Source organism: Enoplosus armatus, chromosome 17 (genome assembly GCF_043641665.1).
Source record: "Enoplosus armatus isolate fEnoArm2 chromosome 17, fEnoArm2.hap1, whole genome shotgun sequence".
Taxonomy (NCBI): domain Eukaryota; kingdom Metazoa; phylum Chordata; class Actinopteri; order Centrarchiformes; family Enoplosidae; genus Enoplosus; species Enoplosus armatus.
This window is the reverse complement of record NC_092196.1, coordinates 11,097,391-11,115,842: the sequence shown is the minus strand read 5'-3', so window position 1 is coordinate 11,115,842 and position 18,452 is coordinate 11,097,391. Positions and strand designations below refer to the sequence as shown.

The following is an 18,452-nucleotide window of genomic DNA, read 5'->3' as shown; positions in this document are numbered from 1 at the left end:
ACAGTTGGTCTTCACCAAGACATAATATCCACCACTGTTTTCAGTCTGCTCTCTTTCATCTGCTCTCAGTAGTCCCACTGTTTGCTTTATCTTTGCCAAAACTCTGCAGCAAGAAGCCAGAATGTGTAAAAGGCCTCTTTGACTTCATCATCTCTCTCACCCTCACACTTCCACCCATGCAATTGCAAATCCTCCTGCGTCTGTTGAGTGTTGTACGTACGCGTTCACCTTTCACTTCTTTTCAGCTTCTTTCCACACTGTCCTCACTGTTGCATCTTCTTATTTCTCTTCTTCTTCTTCTACTTCCAACCGCTTCTCCCTCCATCTCTCGCCTTTCTTGTGTCCAGACGTAGTGCTCTCCTCCCAGCGATGGCTTCTCAACTCTCCAGATGGCACAGTCATTTTCCACAGAGGCTCAAATTCAAAGGCTGGGGGGGGGGGGCAGAGCATCCACCATGATGGCAAGTGATCCAACTCTGAAACACACTCACTCACTCTCACAACACTGGTTTCACTGAGATGATCTAACATCTGGAGAAAAGTTGTTAACTGTGCAACACTGTTGACATTTGGGCAGGAATAGTTTTCCTGTAGGAATGAATAATTATCAATAAGTCAGACCTTAAATTTTAGTTTCTTTAAATATTTTTTGGGGTCATATTTTGATATGGCTCACCTTTATTCATGTGTCATACTTTCTCAAGTCGAAAACTGAAGTAAAATAGAATTTGCAATTTTGACACGTGGAGCTGCAAGTGCTGAACGCCTGTCGGTCTGTTGGCTGTGCGTAAATGCAACATGACAGCCTATTATTCATTTCTGCATCAGTTGATTTCAGTGAACACACTCACATTAGTGAAATGTTACAATGATCAAATCACACTGGGGATTTCCTAACAAGTAAGTTGGCTCGTCAGGTGTCCACCTAATACTTCCATTATAAATAATTCCCATTTTTTGCCATTTGGAGAAAGAATCATGACCTCTATTAGCCTAAAGAACCATTTTTCAGGAGCTGCTAATCATCTGACTTAATCTGTTTATTTAATGGGTGCAAATGATGTTTTCCATACATCAGTAATAAGCTTCTGTTTGAGTCCATCCCAACATAGAAAAAGATCTCCAACAACAAACATGAAAGAAGAAGACGTGTTGAATATATTACATACTTAACCATACAACAACAGAATATATGCATCAACAAGCCGTCTTTACACTGGTATTTCCAGCAAATCCCATTCTTAAGTTTATTCTATATAATATGTGTCCAATAAAGATGGTTCATTTGTGAGGGAGGCACATTTCTACTAAACTAATATGGTCTTTTAAATCTAATCTTATATTTTATATATATATATATATATATATATATATATATATATATACACATCCATGTCAATCTTCTTGATGTTTGAATGCTTTACAAGAAGTGAGAGTTAATAGGGTTTATGTTTGGCCATAACTCTTATATTTAAAATTAAATATACACAATAATAAACAGGCCAGATTTGACATTTTGCTACAAGTGTTTCTTTTTTTGACACAATAAATTTATGAGTCATGAATAGAAAAAAAACACAACCGACACACAATGAGAGTGAGTGGGAATGAAAAAATACAAGATGCACAGCGAGAGGGAGAAAAAAGGAGGGGTAGTGACGTCCAAGTTGAGTGTATAATGGTTTTGGGTGTATAGGATATAACTCAGCAGGGCCATATGACAGAAGGTATCGCTGTGGCAGATCCTCCACAGTGGACCACGTCACAGTCAACAAGAGGACCAAGCACTTAATGTACATTAAATACACCAACTAATGTACTGTAAGATGAACTGTAAGGTGGGATTTTGAAATAACATGGTTTGTATATTATTTTGAGGTGAGTGACATCTTGTAGAGTTCCTATGGTGACCGGAAATAAAGTAGGTTACAGTGAATATACAACAATCCCGACATGGTTATGGGAAAATGGATGGTTATGGAAAATGCCAGTAAATGTGAGGCCACTGAACAAAAAGTGATTAATTCATCTATAATTCTGTAACATTTGGCCTACGTCCCTAACCAAGGAGAACCAGATATCACCTTTGTTACCTTTAACAATAAAAAGGTAGACCAGTCTCCAACCTGGGAGCAGCAGGGGCTCGGTACTCCACCCACGCAGAGATCCTTCAGTAATAAAGACGTTTCCACTGCCATGGCATTACACTCCACTGCTCACTACTGTGTGGTGGGGGTGGGTGATCACAGGAGAATAAAAAAATAAAAATAAAAAAAACTCTATCTGGCTTTTCATTGCACAGCAGGAAGCCCTAGACAGCCCTCAATCCACCCACACCTAAGAAACCGTAAACTGATAGCAGCCATGAAAGAAATGGATAAAGATGAATGATCACAGGAGTCACACTTCATCACCATTCTAATAACTTTTAGAAGCCAAATGTTCTGCTGGTGAGCTGCACATCACGCATGCAGCATCGTCACCTTTAACAGCATAGATATGAGTATCACAATGGCTGTCGGTGTTACAAAGGGACAAGCATCTGACTTTGCATGCCTGCATCAGAGTAGCAGCTCTTAGAGGTTCAGTTCTTGAGCTTTCTGCATGAATAACAAGGTACGTTTGCATTCACAGAAGGAAACGTGCCTTGATTCTGAGTCTCATCATAATAAATATTTGAGCTAAACTCTCTCTGTACTGTCTGTCTTACAGTCCCATGTAACAACAATCCAATATCCCATGTCTCCATAGCGTTATCAACAATTACAAAAGCCATTATACATCCATCCCATGAAGAAAAGAGAGTGGTCTGTTCACCAAGGCCTCCAGGGATTATCCCACTATATGCTTCTCAAAAAAGCAATGCTTTTTCTTATGCACACTCAACATAGGTACTGTTTACATCCAGGAACATGCATCTGTCAGCCCACTTCCATGATGAATTCATGGTCAAGCTCCACTGACAAAACAGTGCTGCAAGTGGACAGTTCAGCCCCTGCACACATGAGGTATTTAAAGCATTTCCACACATATTCCCATCTCCTATGACCTGAAAGAAGAACCGCGACTTTGGTTAAAACATGTAAGGATTAGCAGCAAGGTTTCAGCAAAGTGTGAATTAAAGCCACAGATCTTCTCACTGCAGCATCACGCTGCAGAATGACACCTGTTGGCATGAGAAGACACACATGCCAGTAACTTTGGTGAAAAGTTAAGTAAATGGGAGCGAGATGGATGCATGATGGGTCTATTGTCCGTACGTTGTGAGTTTATCAGTCATTGAGTCGTAAAACATCTGCACTGAACTACCATTCTTTCACTCACCTTCTGAATGCACAGCAACTATTTTCAATGTCTGGTAGATCACACTTTAAGTTCAATCACAGTAATATATAAAGGGCCTCACTGGTGATCTAAACTTAATTTGACCTCAGTAATCCTTATAACTCTTCCTGTTTTCATCTTTGTCTTCCTCAACCCTCACCCTTTCCTCTTGCCATTCTCCCCTTTAGCCGCCGCAGTCTCAGATTTCTAGAGAGAAATGTTACACTCGCAAAAGACGGTGGCAAACGGGTGTTGATTTCAGGGCACATGTGGCACCCTAGAAGCATTAAGTGAAAACCTACTATGTGCAAAATGCTCAGTGTTCATCAAATAAACAATATCCGAAAATGTCTCAGTATCAACACACATATATTCACAAGGATGACTTTCACTCTGAAACAACGGGTGTTGTTGTTGTCCGGCTGCCACACCTGTTGACAGTTTGGCCACTAATTGCTCTGTGAGCAGCTGCTGCTAATGGTCTTCGTTAAGTGAGACGTGGACTTCTGATATAAGACACACAAAGGGCTTCACAATCATATCACAGGTTACTCTCAACTCAAGTTAGTCCCAGTGAGCTGCGTGTCTCAAACCATAGCATCTGAGGAGTACAGGGTGCTGCTTCTCAGCTAACAGACATGGCTCTTGGACATCTTTTGCGGTAAGTTTTATTTTGTGAGTGCTTTGTTTCAATTACTTTTAACAGTGATTGTAATCAATGTTTGTTTTTACTGGTCTCTTTTGCAGGGTTTCCTGGATTTGTTTTTTGCTATTTGATGGCAGTACTGGCTTACCAGCTATAAAAGGTAATGACTTTCTTCTAAATCACCCCATTAGGCCTCACAAGTATCTATTGTTTCATCTTAATTAACTTTGCAGGGTATGGATATCCATATATGGCTGACTCACGTAACATAGGTGATGATGGAGAAGATGACGTGTTGAGCTTGCCAACCTTTGATCAGAGTAACTGGCAAGCTTCAAATAACCAACCGACTGGCCCTGTATACACAAGCTACAACAAGCCTTTAGTTTCACAACAGCCAGACGGGGTTCCCTTTCGACCAAACCTGCCCAACACACCTAGCGCCCCTGAGGTAGAGAGACTTGTTAATGGTGAGTCTCCAGATTGGGGACAGGGAAACCTTGACAAACTACTCCTATTTCCTTTAAGCCCCAACTACCAGCCGAGTGAGCCAGCAAAGCCTCATCCAGGCCCTGTCCAACCTCAATCAACGTCACTTAATGTTGCTTCTACAAACAGTGTGCCTGCCACTCATTATGCTAGTGCACCTGCCTACTACGAGCCCGCCTCATCCCCTACCTCTCAGGCCGCAAAGTCTCCTAGTTTTGAGTCTTGGCAGCCTGAGCCAGTTAGCAGTGGTTATGGTGTGGCTTACTCTAACACTGGCTTCAGTGCAGCTGGAGGTGACTCAAGTAATGTTCCCCGTCTTGTCTATGAAGACGTCTTTCAGTATCCTGAGAATACAGAGCCATCGCAAAGTGCTGTCTCCGACACGGCAGGATGGTATGGCCTAGCTAATCACATGAGCAAGGGGTCTTCAACTGGATATGCCCCCACACTAGGGGAACCATCATTCCCCAGTTACCCAACTAATGTAGGAGCCCAACCTGTCTTTCCATATGGGATGGGAAGCCCCTCGTCCAGCTTCTCTGGAGGAGAGAACCTTCACTTTGGTCAAACGGGCTACCAGCCACGTGATGAGAAGATCTCTTGGCGTCCACAAAAACCAGTCGCCAGCACCCAAAAAGTTGAGGTTCCCCAGAGAGTGAGTGAACCGATCCTTCCTCCCCCACCTCCTTCAAGCTATATTGTCCAGTCTAGAAATGGCTACGAGCGACGCAGGTATCTCCTCAACAAATCCAGGTACTCGTCAGAATTCCCCCCTCCAATGCCTGTAAACTCAAAGGGTGTCAAAGGTCCTGCACCTCAACCAGCTGCCCCAAAAGGTGTAAAGAACCCTCAAAGGTATGTCCACTACAAATGTATAAAGTCTGTAAATGTTTAAACAAATGTGCTTAACTGTCTAATCAGTAAGATTTGTCTTCCAGAGCCAAGTGGTAACCAACATGGAAATTGTGTATGTTGCAGGTAAATTTTTCAATTAATATTTACATTTCAAACTAACTGTACTGCAAATTAACATCTGCTTTCTTGCTTGCAGAAAGAATGCACCCACTGGAGTCAAAATAAACACTTTGAAATTTGAACCATTTTCTGTGTGTAATTAGATCTGCAACCTTTCCTCAGAGTATTTGCTCATGGAACCACTTAAAATGTACTTGCAAAATGCTTAAATGAAGGTTTAGCCAGAATGAATAAGACAAAACTGGATGCATGAACAAGATAACAAACTAATGAACCAGCAGTGTTCAACCTTAATGCTTTCAGAGTGAAACATGGAGCTTTTATCACTACAGCAAATGTGTTGAGCTGGGCTCCCGTAGGTAAAGTAGACAAATGAGAAGTCGGGCTACACTGGTAGCTTTATGCCTTAACGCTGCCAAAAACAAATGCACCACACACATGAAAGTACTTTACCTTGGCATTGAAATCCTTGTTTCCCAAATCCCCTGCAACAAAAAACAATTGTTAGAAAATAGGGCTGCTTTATTCTGCCACATCAATGTAAAACGTCTTTATTAGTCTTGAAGCTTCAGTAAGTAACAAATGTAATTTTGTAAGCTGTAAATCTGCACGCCTGATCACATCAAGGCTATTAATGTGTCACATATTAAAGTTACTGAGGAACCACAGAAGCAATAGCTGCAGTTTAACATGCCTGGGGGGATCACTCTGCCATCAAAACTTAGAGTGAAAGCCGTTTAAACAGACAGGTGTGCATAATTGAAGCTTACCATATGAAGTCTGTACAATGGCTGCAGAACGTCGGCTGCTTGAAAAACCTCGCAGTAAATTTGTGGTTTTTCACTTCATGCACGTTTTTCTGCCGCAAAGCACCTTTGCGGGCGAATCTGTTCCCGACCCCAGCTGAGTCATTATAATGTAAAAGGTGGTCAGCCATAATGGGGGAATCCAAAACAAAAAAAAAACTACACAGCCACAACTTCGTGTCTTCCGACCGATTTCTGTGAGGTCCTTGTGTCTTCTCAGCTCTTGACAAGTGGTGCTGCTCCTGACAGACCGCACGCCTCCCCTCTGCCTGGACTACAGCTGAGCGCTTCTTTTTCATTCAAAGTGACGTAGGCGTAGTCTGCCTTCACGTGCTGTGGGAATATTCCCCTTCAGTTTCAGCGCACAATTAAAAGCACGACAGAGTTGATTTTTAGTATTTTTTTGTGTGTGTGGGGGGGAGGGGGCCTAACACATGAAACACATGTGTACTAATGTTCTCTGTGTACTAGATCAGGCTATTTTGTTTGGTATTGTATGCAAAAAAAATATTCTTAACATTTTAAGTTTTAAGGGTGAAGAACCAAGGCGTCATGTTCCTCCAACCGTTGCTGACAATCCAACAAACAGAGGGTATTGTGCGCCATCGTGTGGACTTTAAACTACATTACAGGTTCATGCCAGGTATCACAGAGACTGGTCGAAATATCGCAAAACAACGCGCTTTTTTTTCATTCCTGACTCTCATTCTCGATTATGGCAACTATCTCAAGCATTTCATCTTATTTGTCTATTTTAAATGTTGCTTACGCTGAGAGTTGATGTCTGTTTTTTTTTGTTTAAACAGGGGCAATTAAAAAGCTCTTTCATGAAACACAGTGATTTAAAAGCACAAATAAACGCAATATTGTATTGGTGGGAAAACTGCTAAGCGTCAATCGCTACAATAGGTGATATATGGGGAAAGTGGTGTGCAGTTTCTATGGCAACGGGGAGACGCTGCGTCTCCACGGAAAACGGATGTGGCGTAGAGTGAGGACGGTGAAGTTTTGAATCATTTTGAGCGGCGGAATCAGTGCTCAAGGTAAGTCGTCTTTTAGTCTTTATTTTATATTTTCCATCAACAATGTGCCCTTTTCAGTGTGTCGTTGCTCTGTTCCCGGAAGTCTGTAAGCAACGCGTGCGTTTGGTCTGCCTTAGCTCCTTTGCTAATGCCTTACGTTAATTGCGCTATAGTCCCATAAGCATCTAACGTTAGGTTAGCTAACGTTTGTAAACACTGCTCGTTATAGTTATAAGGTATAGTTAGTTGTCATGTCATGTTATACGCACATACTCGGTGTTACCCTACCTGTTTTATATAACTAGACCTCCACTCTGTTTTGAAACTGAGTGAACAGGTCCGCTATAAGCTAGCTAACGTAGGCAACGCTAGCAAATCGAGTACTTGTTATTAAGTGTTGTAACCATTTATTGATCCCCTCAGGACACCATGAGCAAACACGAGGACTCGTGGGATAGGCTGGACACTGAGTTTGACCGTTTTCTAATGGACATGAAGCCGTATGTCCTTAAACACCCCAACAAGACAGGTGGGATTCATTTTCATCTCTATTCACTTCAATAAACATAGTTAAAACATCACTTATGTAGCAAATAGTATATCTCTTATATCATGCTAAGCAAATGAATGTGATTAGACGACTGCCAGAAATTAACTGACAAGATAATACATTCATGTATTTAATTAGCTGTAAAATAATTTGCCCTGTCCCTCTCTCAGAGCGCCAGCGATGTGCCACATGGATAAAGAAGCTGTGTGACCCGGCCACATGTGGTTCAGGTCTGATGGGCCGTAAGAACCGCAACATGTATACCCGTTTGCTCCTTCTCATGCTCAAAAGAGGGGTTCTGGAGTTACCTTTCACCAGCAAACCAGAGCCTGGCAGCCTCAAGACACTCCCTACCTACATGGTAAGAATGACTGCTTCATCGAATCATAACTATTGCTGTATTCCCATCTTGTAGTGACACAACTTTCGTTTTCAATGAACTTGAATTTGTAGTATAATAAACTTAAAAAATACAGTCATATTTAAGTTTAAATGAAATTTTTTTTGGAGGCAAGATACTCAAAGTCAGTTATGAAAAAGACATTAGCTTGAATCTAATGCGGTTGCAACTCATTAAATATCATTGCAATGGATTGCATATACTGACTTAATTAACCCAATCTTCTTCACTTCCTCTCTTTGAATTTTCATTTCTAGTCCATCTACTTTGATGAGCCACTGACTGGTCGGTCTGTGGAGCACAGCAATGCAGGTCTGCCTGACTGGGTGACAGGAGAGCTGGGTGGCTGCACTGATGACAGTCTGGCTTTCAGTCTGCTTAAGGACAAAACCAGTTCCACACCTATTGCAGCTCATCACAGGTACTATTCCACTGTACATCAGTTAAATATATATACCTTTACCTTTTAAAGAAATTACCAAAATAGAACTTGGCAATGACAATTAATCCTCTGGCTTTTTTTCAAACCTACGTACATAAACATGGTGACATGGTCAGGATCTCAGCTTTATAGATCTTATCATTATTATGGTCTGGTGCTTGATAACGCATGTTGATTTTAAGGTACAACAATTTGGTGGGTACATGGACTTATATTATGTTATATTATACAGGGGCATATTATTTCCTACGCTGTTACACCTGTCTAGCTTTAGTACTGTTTTCTAAACGTTAAACCAAAACAGTATTTGTTGGACATAACATTTTTTCACTTTTACATTGGTCAGCTTTGCTTGTTGTATGCCTCATGTAGCTTAATTTTCATCTATTTGACCACAGTCCATCATTTTTGTGTTCAGCAAGTGAGAGATGTGGACTCCTTGAATATTTGTTTTCCTCTGACCTCTCTCATCAGCTAGGCTCTTTATTCCAATGGTCACTCCATGTTCAGTGTCACTTATACCGCAACAGCCGATCCTCCTTCCGGGCGGGGTTGGACTTTGCTGTCATGAATGAATATTGCTATCATGAGGGTGACAGCTGTCACATATAAATGGGTCCAACGTGGGTTGAACACACCTTGAGTTGTTCAATCGTGTTTGCTGGCTTTGTTTGTTTTTTTCTGGAGCAGAAACCTGCTGTGTTAATTATCAAGTGTACCAGTGATGTGGATTGAGTGTTTGAGAATGTTTCAGATCTTCCATATCTTTTTAATAGCGTGTTTGGTGCTTTACACAGCTGTTTGCATCAAGCTGCTTTCTAATCTAATTCCGTGAGGAACTTGATCTAACTTGAAAAAATGAATGTACAGTATATTGGCAATAAAACTTTCCTATGTGGAAGCACAAGACTTAACATACATCACATATGCCTTAAAGAGTTCATAATTGCACATCATACTGGCAGTGAGAGGTTCTGGTACCTGTCTCTTTTGAAATGCATCACATTTTAAAGTCAAATATGGGCATTCTAGTATATTATGTTCCTGCACAAACAGAGTTTATTGGAAAGAGCGCTCTCTCCATGTTCCAGCTGGTGACGAAAAAACCTTTTGGTCCGATATAGAAGATGCCACATATAATGCATAAGATATTTATCCAAGCATTCTGTTTTGATGTTCTTTTATCAGACTGAAAACATTGAACTGGAACTGTCTGAAGCTCGATATATGCAGCTTTGTGACTGATCGCCCATCGTATTTGCTCAGCAGCGCTATCTGAAAAGCCAAAGACATTGCCAACTTCTTGCATCAGTCTGCATGAGCTGTCCATTCTGACTTTTCAAAGGGATGCACTTCAAAACAGCATGAGAGGATGAGGAACCTCTCATATTCTCTATCCATCTTTCTCTTATTCTCCTCTTTACACTTTCCAAGCTGTTGAACCCGAGGTCTAACCCCCACAGAGGAGAGAGGGAAGCAAAGAATAAAGCTTGGTAGCTCATTAGCTTGGTCTCTGTTGTTTAAATTGTATGAACGTTAGCTAAAGCATACATGTATGTATTTTGGATTTAGAAATGTGATGCTTGCTCATGTGTGAATTCTTTCAACACGCCTCACTAAATCATCAGCCATCCTATTTTGCTCAGGGATATTTCATCTGACTCCAGGCAGTTCAGGGGTTTGACAGAGGGATGTTAGTAATGGCTTGGGGTTTTTTCATTCCAATTAACAAGGAAAGGCAAATCAGAGCCCAGTGGCTTGACATGCTCATTAGCATAATAAAAAGAGAGCACTGTAAGTGTAGTAAAGAGAGCTTAATATCCACCAGGGCACTGTGTAAGAAGGAGTGCAGGCCCTCTGCTCCCATATTTAATTCAAATTGTACTGACAGGGGGTTGTAGAATATTTGATTCTTAGACAATGATCATTAGGGCCTGTCTTTAAATATTTGTCACAATGTCACAAAATTTCATTATCTAGCCCGTCTCCCGGTAGCAGGAACATATGCATTTTAAAATGCCAGCATACTTAAATCACTTACTCTTATGTTAATGGACATAATTATGTTTCAGTGCTTTTGTTTAGTTTATTTTAATGTTTGAATCAGTTAATTCAATTCAACATAGCCTGATAGACTTTATTTGATATGACTTGATGTCTAGCAGTGAGGTATTTTTCATCTTTATTAAACTGTTTGAAGGACCAAAAGGCTGCATCTGTTTGCATACTAGATGCTATAGCTTACATTACAAGTGATTCAAAACAGTGTGGCTAAAGCCCTTCCTCCCCTCTGCTGTAGAGGGTGTGGATCGAGAGGTTTTGTGGGGAGCAGACTGCTGAGTACCATAGTGTCTGATTGGGATAAGACCATGAAAGACGCTCAGATCACAGGCTAACGTCCTGATGGAGAAAATTAGCCGGGCCAAGAGTCCTTTTATGTGTCTCTCTCATTTAGATAAGATTAAATGGAAGGAACTCGTCTGACTCCCTCCCTGTGATGTGGCAACGTTTGATCTCTGTCTCACTCGCCATTAGTCAGGTGATGGGCAGGGCTTCTTTTAGCTTGTGAAACTGTTGGGTCCAATTCAAGTTTCAAGATCTAAACGCAAAGTTGGAAAGATTTACTGATGCTTCTCACAGACTTGGATGTGCTGTAATGTGTGTGTGTGCGTGTGTGCGTGTGTGTGTGTGTGTGTGTGTGTGTGTGTGTGTGTGTGTGTGTGTGTGTGTGTGTGTGTGTGTGTGTGTGTGTGTGTGTGTGTGTGTGTGTGTGTGTGTTGTTAAACAGATACATAATCTAACCTCATTAGTCCAAAATGCCCTGAGCAAATTCCACTATGCATTCCACTATTGCAGTGTTATTCCTAATTTACCCACAAGATGGAGCCACTGCTTTGCTTTAGCACTTTTTCAGGCAGAGGAATGTTATGAGAAAGCAAGTGCAGTCAGCAAGGGTCAAGAGATCAGACAAAACAACTTTGGTGATTAGCCTACATGTCCACTCCATCTTCTTATATGTCACCTTGTGTTCAAAGGGGACAGGTAATGATAAAGACATAATGGAGAAAATGGCAGGTTGGTTTTGACATGTTAACAGCTGGTGTAAGGTTCACTGCTAACGTTTAGTTTTGGCTTTATCTCCTCTACTCTATATTTTCAGCAGCCTCTCTTTAAGGCCGTATTATTGTCTCTTCCTCAGACTTCTGCCCTCCATCTGTGTGCTTTTCATCCACATATGAAAACTTTTAACCCCCCTTTCCCCTCTCCCTCCTCTACTTTTTTTTTTCTGGGTAAGTGCGACAGTGACATTGTCCTTGTAGTTGCAATAGTCAGCCGCTGATGCTGGTGTAAACGCCTCTCACTCACAAGCCAGAGTGTTTCCACTGATCTTGCCTCCAGGTGGTGTTGGGTTGTGGTGGAGCGTGTGCAGGGGCAGAAGGATGTTTGTGTCCCAAGGTCAGACTGCTTTCCTGAGGGTGCCCGAGGCTGAGACCCGGGCCCACTAGCACTGCACCTGGAGGTCAGGCTGGGGTATGGATGTCAGGCTGCTTTAATCAGCCAAGCTTCAGCTTCTGAGGCTCTACATGGTGTTCTCATTTTCTTCTGTCTGTGTGTGTGTGTGTGTGTGTGTGTGTGTGTGTGTCTGTGTAACTCTGGCCTGACTTGCCACTGCTTTGATCTCTGGGCCTCAGACTCCAGACACATCTGATTCAATTATCCTCATCCACCTGTTGACTTAGAGGCCCAAGATTGCAAAGCTTGGCCCCCTTATCCAAGTTTCATGGCTGCATGTGTTTGTGCATGTGCATGCAGGTGTGTGTGTGTGTGTGTGTGTGTGTGTGTGTGTGTGTGTGTGTGTGCGCACACAGACAAACCAGTATGCAAGGGAGAAGGAGTGAGTGAGTACACGAAAGCTGAAGTCTGCAGGGTTTTATTTGACATTTTTGATCATAATTATAAATTAATGAAACAATATCCCTAACATCATAATTGTATTGTACTGGTCTTTTCCTGTGATAGTTTTCTTTTTTCTTTTAGTTATTTTTGTGTCCCTCAGAGGTACTGTATATAGGCCTCAGTTGTAGCAAGATTTTGCTGTCCTCCCAATGTAACTGACATAAAAACAAGTGCATCAGTACTGTGATTGGTCAATTTTGCATTTATGCATTTATAAGACATTATTTACAACACATGGCACGTCACTGAGAGACTTCTTGGTATGTAAATGAGCATCAACCCTACATGTACAGATTAGAAGCACAGTGTAATTATTACATTCAGTATGGGTGTATAGAGCTGCAGCTTTAGGAGTGGATGTTATATTTCTTCAACATAAGAACGTGCCTCTCCCTGAGATGTTCCTCCTGAGCATCTAAATCATTGGTGCTTTTGAAGAGATCTTGGATCTGACCTGTGTTACCATATTTCATGTCCTCATAACTGTCTACCAGTATCTTATTTTCCAAAATCACTTTGACATGATCACTTAAAAACTTTATTACGTTGCAAAAATAGGAGTTTGGTTTAGTTTAGCTAGGCTTCCTTTAATCTGGATGTCTCACAAAAATATAAGCAAGAAGAACATTTATGTCCCTCAGAGGACCTCTAATTCTTATTGGAAGATAATTACACTAGATACAAACAAACAATAGGAATGTATCTTTTAATGCTTTTCCAGCAAGTAAAGGTTGAATCACACAGTAGTCCATTAAAAGTCCTTTATCAAAATATTATACCAAGCTGATGAATACAAGATATTACAGTTAAATGTAGCAGTCTTTTAACAGTATTAAGAGCCATCGCAGCCAACAATATAAAGAACCAGACATTTCAGGAACATGGCAATAATCTGTTCTTTAGTTAGTTCTGTGAAATAGCTACTAGGTAGAACACCTATTTAAACTGTGATATTTACCCAGTCAACAAACAGTTGCAGGAAGTATTAATATTGCGTTGGTGTTTTATGCGTGTTCCCTAATTTAGGGGATTTGAGGTAAAAGATACAAATTACAAAGGTGACTCTACTTGCACAGACATGCTTCCTGTTCTATATTCAGCAGTCTTTCCAGAAACCTCACAGCGATAGTGCTTTCCTCCGTGAGATAACGCCGCCTGTGACAAATGAGGTTGAAAATGCTCAATACCAGGAATGCTTAAAAAAAATTACACGGGAGGAAAAGAACGTCCATAGACTCAAAGTGTGAAACAGTGCCCTCTAGTACGAAATTTGATGTCTTTATTAGATGACAGCAATTTTTTTCTCTTCATTGTTGTCCTACATATTCCCGTCTTCTCTAACATCTTTATTCAATTAGCATTAGTGGGCCATTAGTGCCTCATGTGCCTGCGCTTAATGAGATAGTGAGCTCAGTCATGCCTTTGTGTGTATGTGTGTGTGCAAGAGAGAGAGAGCGTAGTGAGAAAGAGAAGTGTTTGTGTGCATGTGTGCCAATGAATATAAGCAGTTTCCCTGCTAAGCTCCTTATTTAAACCATGATGGGCATGATGAGAGACAATGATTGAGGTATATGATTATAAAAGGATTGTACACGCCATAGACTGGTGCCCTGTGGGCTGTCCATGGAAACAAACTGATGTATAGCAGAGACGTTTATTGTTCAGATGGGATGAAATGCAGACCACAAACCATGCAACCAATGCCAGATGTTGATCTGTGTAAATAGCGAGGCAGACTGCCTACGCAAGCACATTCATAGGCAAACAGAGATGTACACACACACACACACACACACACACACACACACACACACACACACACACACAAACTGTAGGTTAACTGTCTCTTTCTGTTTCTCTCTCACGTTCTTACTTCCAGGAGACGGCTGTATGAGGAAACGATCCCATCACGACACATGTCCTCCAGTCCACTCAAACAGTCACCCAGACATGACGCCAGGATGGTTAGTTCATCACCACACTACTACTTCACACTGTCAGCCACACCTCTGGACTTCACTGGCATACTTGTCATAAGATTTTCAGATTTATAGATCGCTGCAAGGTAGCTGTGATGACATATTGAAATATTAATAGCAACCCTGCTGGTGCCAATACAAATAGTTGCCACAATGTTTTGCTTTCTTCTTTTAATGTGGAACAATTTGGAAATTCCTGAACTCATTTCCCATGAAGTTGGAGGAAATTCCCTGAACTCATAAGTTGCTGGTTCAAGCAACAAAAATGCATAATACATTTGACAACATACACTAACATACACTCCGCTGCCAATTCATTAGGTTCACTAAGCTAAAACGTAACTTTTATAAAGGTTATAATGTTCAGTTTTAGTGTTTTAGTAACTGTTTTAGAGAGGTGCTGACTCAAATGAATTTAGGAGGCTGTAGTTTGTAGTGCTGTTGAACAGTATTGTGTTATGCTGGGAGGTGTTTCTGTTATTTTGTCTAACCTTAATGATATAAATGGGGTGGACAAAATATTGAAGACGCCTCTCAGTATAACAATTCAACAGCACCAGAAACTACACCCTTCGAAATCATCATAAAGTTGAATTAACATCTCTCTAAAACCTTTTAAATCAAAACTGAACATTATGAACTAAGGATTTATTGCAGGGCTGTTGTATTAGACTGCATTAGTTTTGGTTAGGTGTACCTAATAAACTGGCAACTGAGTGTATTCAGGGAGAATTCTCTAGGGGAAAATTGTTAGTCCTCAGTAATATAACTCAACTTTTCGATAACAATCAAAGTTTAAGGTTTAAAAAAACACCCTTATTTGATATGTATTAATAGTTTAAAGTTCAGTGTTGCTAAATCCTGACTGGTGCACAGAAGTATGTGAGATTGGAGCCCCGACTACTTCAAAACCAGCGAGAAGAGCGCAGGGGAGGGGAAAAAAGCAGAAATCTATCTTGTAAAATAACCAAAACTGTTCTACCTTTGGCAGAAAACTGTGTGTTCATGTAGGACAACATCACTCATTGTAAGAAGCTGATTGAGAAATATGTGTTCAGGGCCTTTCATGTGTTGTTCTCATCAAACCATCATGAATCTACTGTGTTAATGGTACAAGCCAATGCACAGTCCGTTGGCACATCTTTGGCCAAAACCATTTGAAGCCATTCATACTTATCAGTGTTTAACGCAATGCAGTAAATTCCTGGTGCGATACAGAGACTGTGACATGCTGCTTTGAACAGCCGGTGACCCGCATGCTCAGCATTCCTCGATATTGAAATGAAACATTTACTCTGTTTGTTCGAGGGTGAGGCTCTGGGACCTTAATGCCTTTTTAATCAGAAGGGGGCATTTAATCCTGAGCTATTCCATTCAGCGATTTCTCTGTGTCAGTGCAGTTCCGCTGAGGTACACCCAAGGTCCGCACTCCACCAGATCCTAATCAAATTCAACAACATCTCTCCTTTCCCTATCGCCCTCTCAACTTTATTAGATATTTCCCTTATTTCAACCTTGCTGCCCAACCTCGACTTGAGTAAACCGATCTTGTATCAACAGAACCCCTAGAAGCATTCGAATTATACTGTATAAAACAAATCCGGAGGCCCGCTGTAACAAAAGGCTGGGGAAAACAAGAATGACAGGCAGTGTAGCTGCATGTGCCCCTCTTGTGGAATTTACTGCGTGACGGAAATGATGTGGAACTGCCAAACATCTGGAGTGCTGTATGTGAGAGGGAGGAGAGTGAAGGGAGCAAAAGGGTGGAGAGATGGAGATAACGAGGGAGTCGAGTGCTGTTAGTATGGGAGGAGAACACATGTGGGTGTACTGTATATCTGTAAGCTTTTAAAGAACCCTTTTGTTGTTGCCAAGAGAGGAATTATATTGTGTCAAAATGAAAACCTCCATCACTGTCTGCTGTTCGCTTCCTCGGGCCAAACTGCCAATCAAAGAAATCATTTAAATTCCCTTCTCTAATTTATAACCCCCCCCTTCTTAATTTCCATATTGTTTCTGCTGTTTGCGCAATCTTTCACTCCCCTTTTTCCTCTTCAGGTGGATGGGGGGCTGAAGGCAGATATGTCTCCCGATGACAGTGACCTGGAGGCTCGTCTCAACAGCTGGAACCTGGGGGTGAGTCCAGGGGCATGCCTTGAGCTCCTTGGTTACATGCAGCTGTCAACATGCTGCAGCTCAACTGCAGTGACAGTGAAATGCCTCACAAGCTCACGAGTCGATCTAAATCAATAGTGCAATGATGCTGAGTTATACACACACACACACACACACGCTGATCAAAGGGTGTAAAAAAAAAAAAGCCTTTCACCTGTGTCCTCTTGTAACCACTTCCTTTAGGCAGCTCACTGCCATTGTAGGACGTGAGGGTCGGATGAGGAGTGGGAGACGGGTTGTGTAAACTGAACATTTGAAGATGTGTGCACCTCTCTTATCTTCTCTGTCTGGAGTGCACCAGGCCAGGGCTCGATAAGCACTCTGCCCTCATGTCTTTTATTCCCTTATTTATTCCCTATCTCTTCACCTGCATGACCCTGGGAGTCTCTTTTTCTTTTTCGTTTTCTTGTCGCCTCTGTCCTTTCACCCACATTACACACACAGTGATGTTTCCTACAGAACAGCCTCCCTTTCTGTTTTTTTTATTCTTTCTCTAACTGTTTCTCTCTGTTCTACCATCCTATCTTTCGCTGTCTCTCTGGCTCTTCCTCCCTCTGTCTGTCTATCTATCTTTCTTTTACTCTCTCCATGTTACTCTCCCACTCTCTTTCAATATCCAGGTTAATCTGAGGTATCTAACGGCAGACGTGAAGCCATGCACCGCTCCGCTCTGCACTGCTCTGTGTTGAGACGCTGATAAGAGGCATTGCTTGGCAACGCTCCCCACAAGCCTGCATCTTTCAAATCAACAGATGTTCCTTCACACACAAGCGCGCACACACACACAAACCCCCTTCAAGTTTACAGAAGTTTTATAGATGCACGGCTTCAAAGCGCCCGCTCCTACGAAATTTCAGCACAGCCGAGCGTCACTCTATCTAGAACATCTTTAGCTTTGCTTTAGATGTTCTGAAGCAGTCCATATCGATTTGTTCATTTCACCTCTAATGTAATAAAGTCTGTGTAGTCAGCATGGTGGCCATAGTGGACAGTAGACGGCAGATTGCTTCAGTCTCGGATAGGAAGCCTTTACAAAACCTGAGTCAGCTGGACCACCATCTGTAACATCTTTCAGCTAGTCGGTGGCTTGTGCGCTGTCTTGAGTTTTATCTCTAATGGAAGTTGAGAGCTGCAGTAAAGTTTGGTGCAGCATACACAGATGGGCTTTTAGGGGGGAAAAAGCGTGCAAACTAGAGATATTGTGTAAAAACATGGCCTATTTTTTCATGGCAATCCCTACCACTTGGCCGTCCATTGTCTGTGGTTAGGTGGGTGTGCTGACGGCTTGCTCAACACTAGTCCGAAACGAGGAAGCCATCAATCACCGTATGTTTGTTTGGCAGGAGAGCCAGGCCTTGTGATGTGTAGTGTTGTTCCTCTTCTGCGTCCGTCCATCCATCCACGTCAGGTTCCAATGACACAGGACGCTGTGCCAGCTGTGAGGCTGAACAAACATGTGCACTCAGGAGCATGTGTGTGGGCATGCAGAGAAAGAGTGTGCGCACAGGCATACGTGTGCACCGAGTCCAAGTTTAGTATCGCACTGTGCCAGCATTACACCACAGAATTTAGTCTACATGTCTTCCTTGCCCTGTGGGCCATGCTCAATCAAGTCTGATGACTGGCTGTCTGTGGGTATAAAAAGAAATCCCATTCTTGTTTTCAGACTGGGCACTAGTTTAGAAGG

General features: G+C 41.8%; 2 protein-coding genes across 6 annotated transcripts in view; one reads left to right on the top strand and one right to left on the bottom strand.

Annotated features, from left to right (window-relative positions):
- prkcab (protein kinase C, alpha, b) overlaps positions 1 to 6,426 on the bottom strand; it is a 94,147-nt gene extending 87,721 nt beyond the window's left edge. For all 5 annotated transcript variants that reach the window (XM_070923276.1, XM_070923279.1, XM_070923277.1 and 2 more), the window contains exons 1-2: positions 6,205 to 6,426; positions 5,888 to 5,919 (exon numbers count right to left, since the gene is read on the bottom strand). In XM_070923276.1, coding sequence (XP_070779377.1) covers positions 5,888 to 5,919; positions 6,205 to 6,371 — 199 coding nt within the window. In that variant the 5' untranslated portion in view covers positions 6,372 to 6,426. The remainder of the gene's footprint in view (positions 1 to 5,887; positions 5,920 to 6,204) is intronic.
- An 820-nt stretch (positions 6,427 to 7,246) lies between these two features.
- Positions 7,247 to 18,452, top strand: part of cep112 (centrosomal protein 112) — a 95,326-nt gene continuing 84,120 nt past the window's right edge. Inside the window, exons 1-6 of the mRNA XM_070923355.1 lie at positions 7,247 to 7,283; positions 7,686 to 7,791; positions 7,983 to 8,173; positions 8,470 to 8,633; positions 14,491 to 14,575; positions 16,649 to 16,726. Of these exons, the coding sequence (XP_070779456.1) occupies positions 7,692 to 7,791; positions 7,983 to 8,173; positions 8,470 to 8,633; positions 14,491 to 14,575; positions 16,649 to 16,726 (618 nt within the window). The 5' untranslated portion in view covers positions 7,247 to 7,283; positions 7,686 to 7,691. The remainder of the gene's footprint in view (positions 7,284 to 7,685; positions 7,792 to 7,982; positions 8,174 to 8,469; positions 8,634 to 14,490; positions 14,576 to 16,648; positions 16,727 to 18,452) is intronic.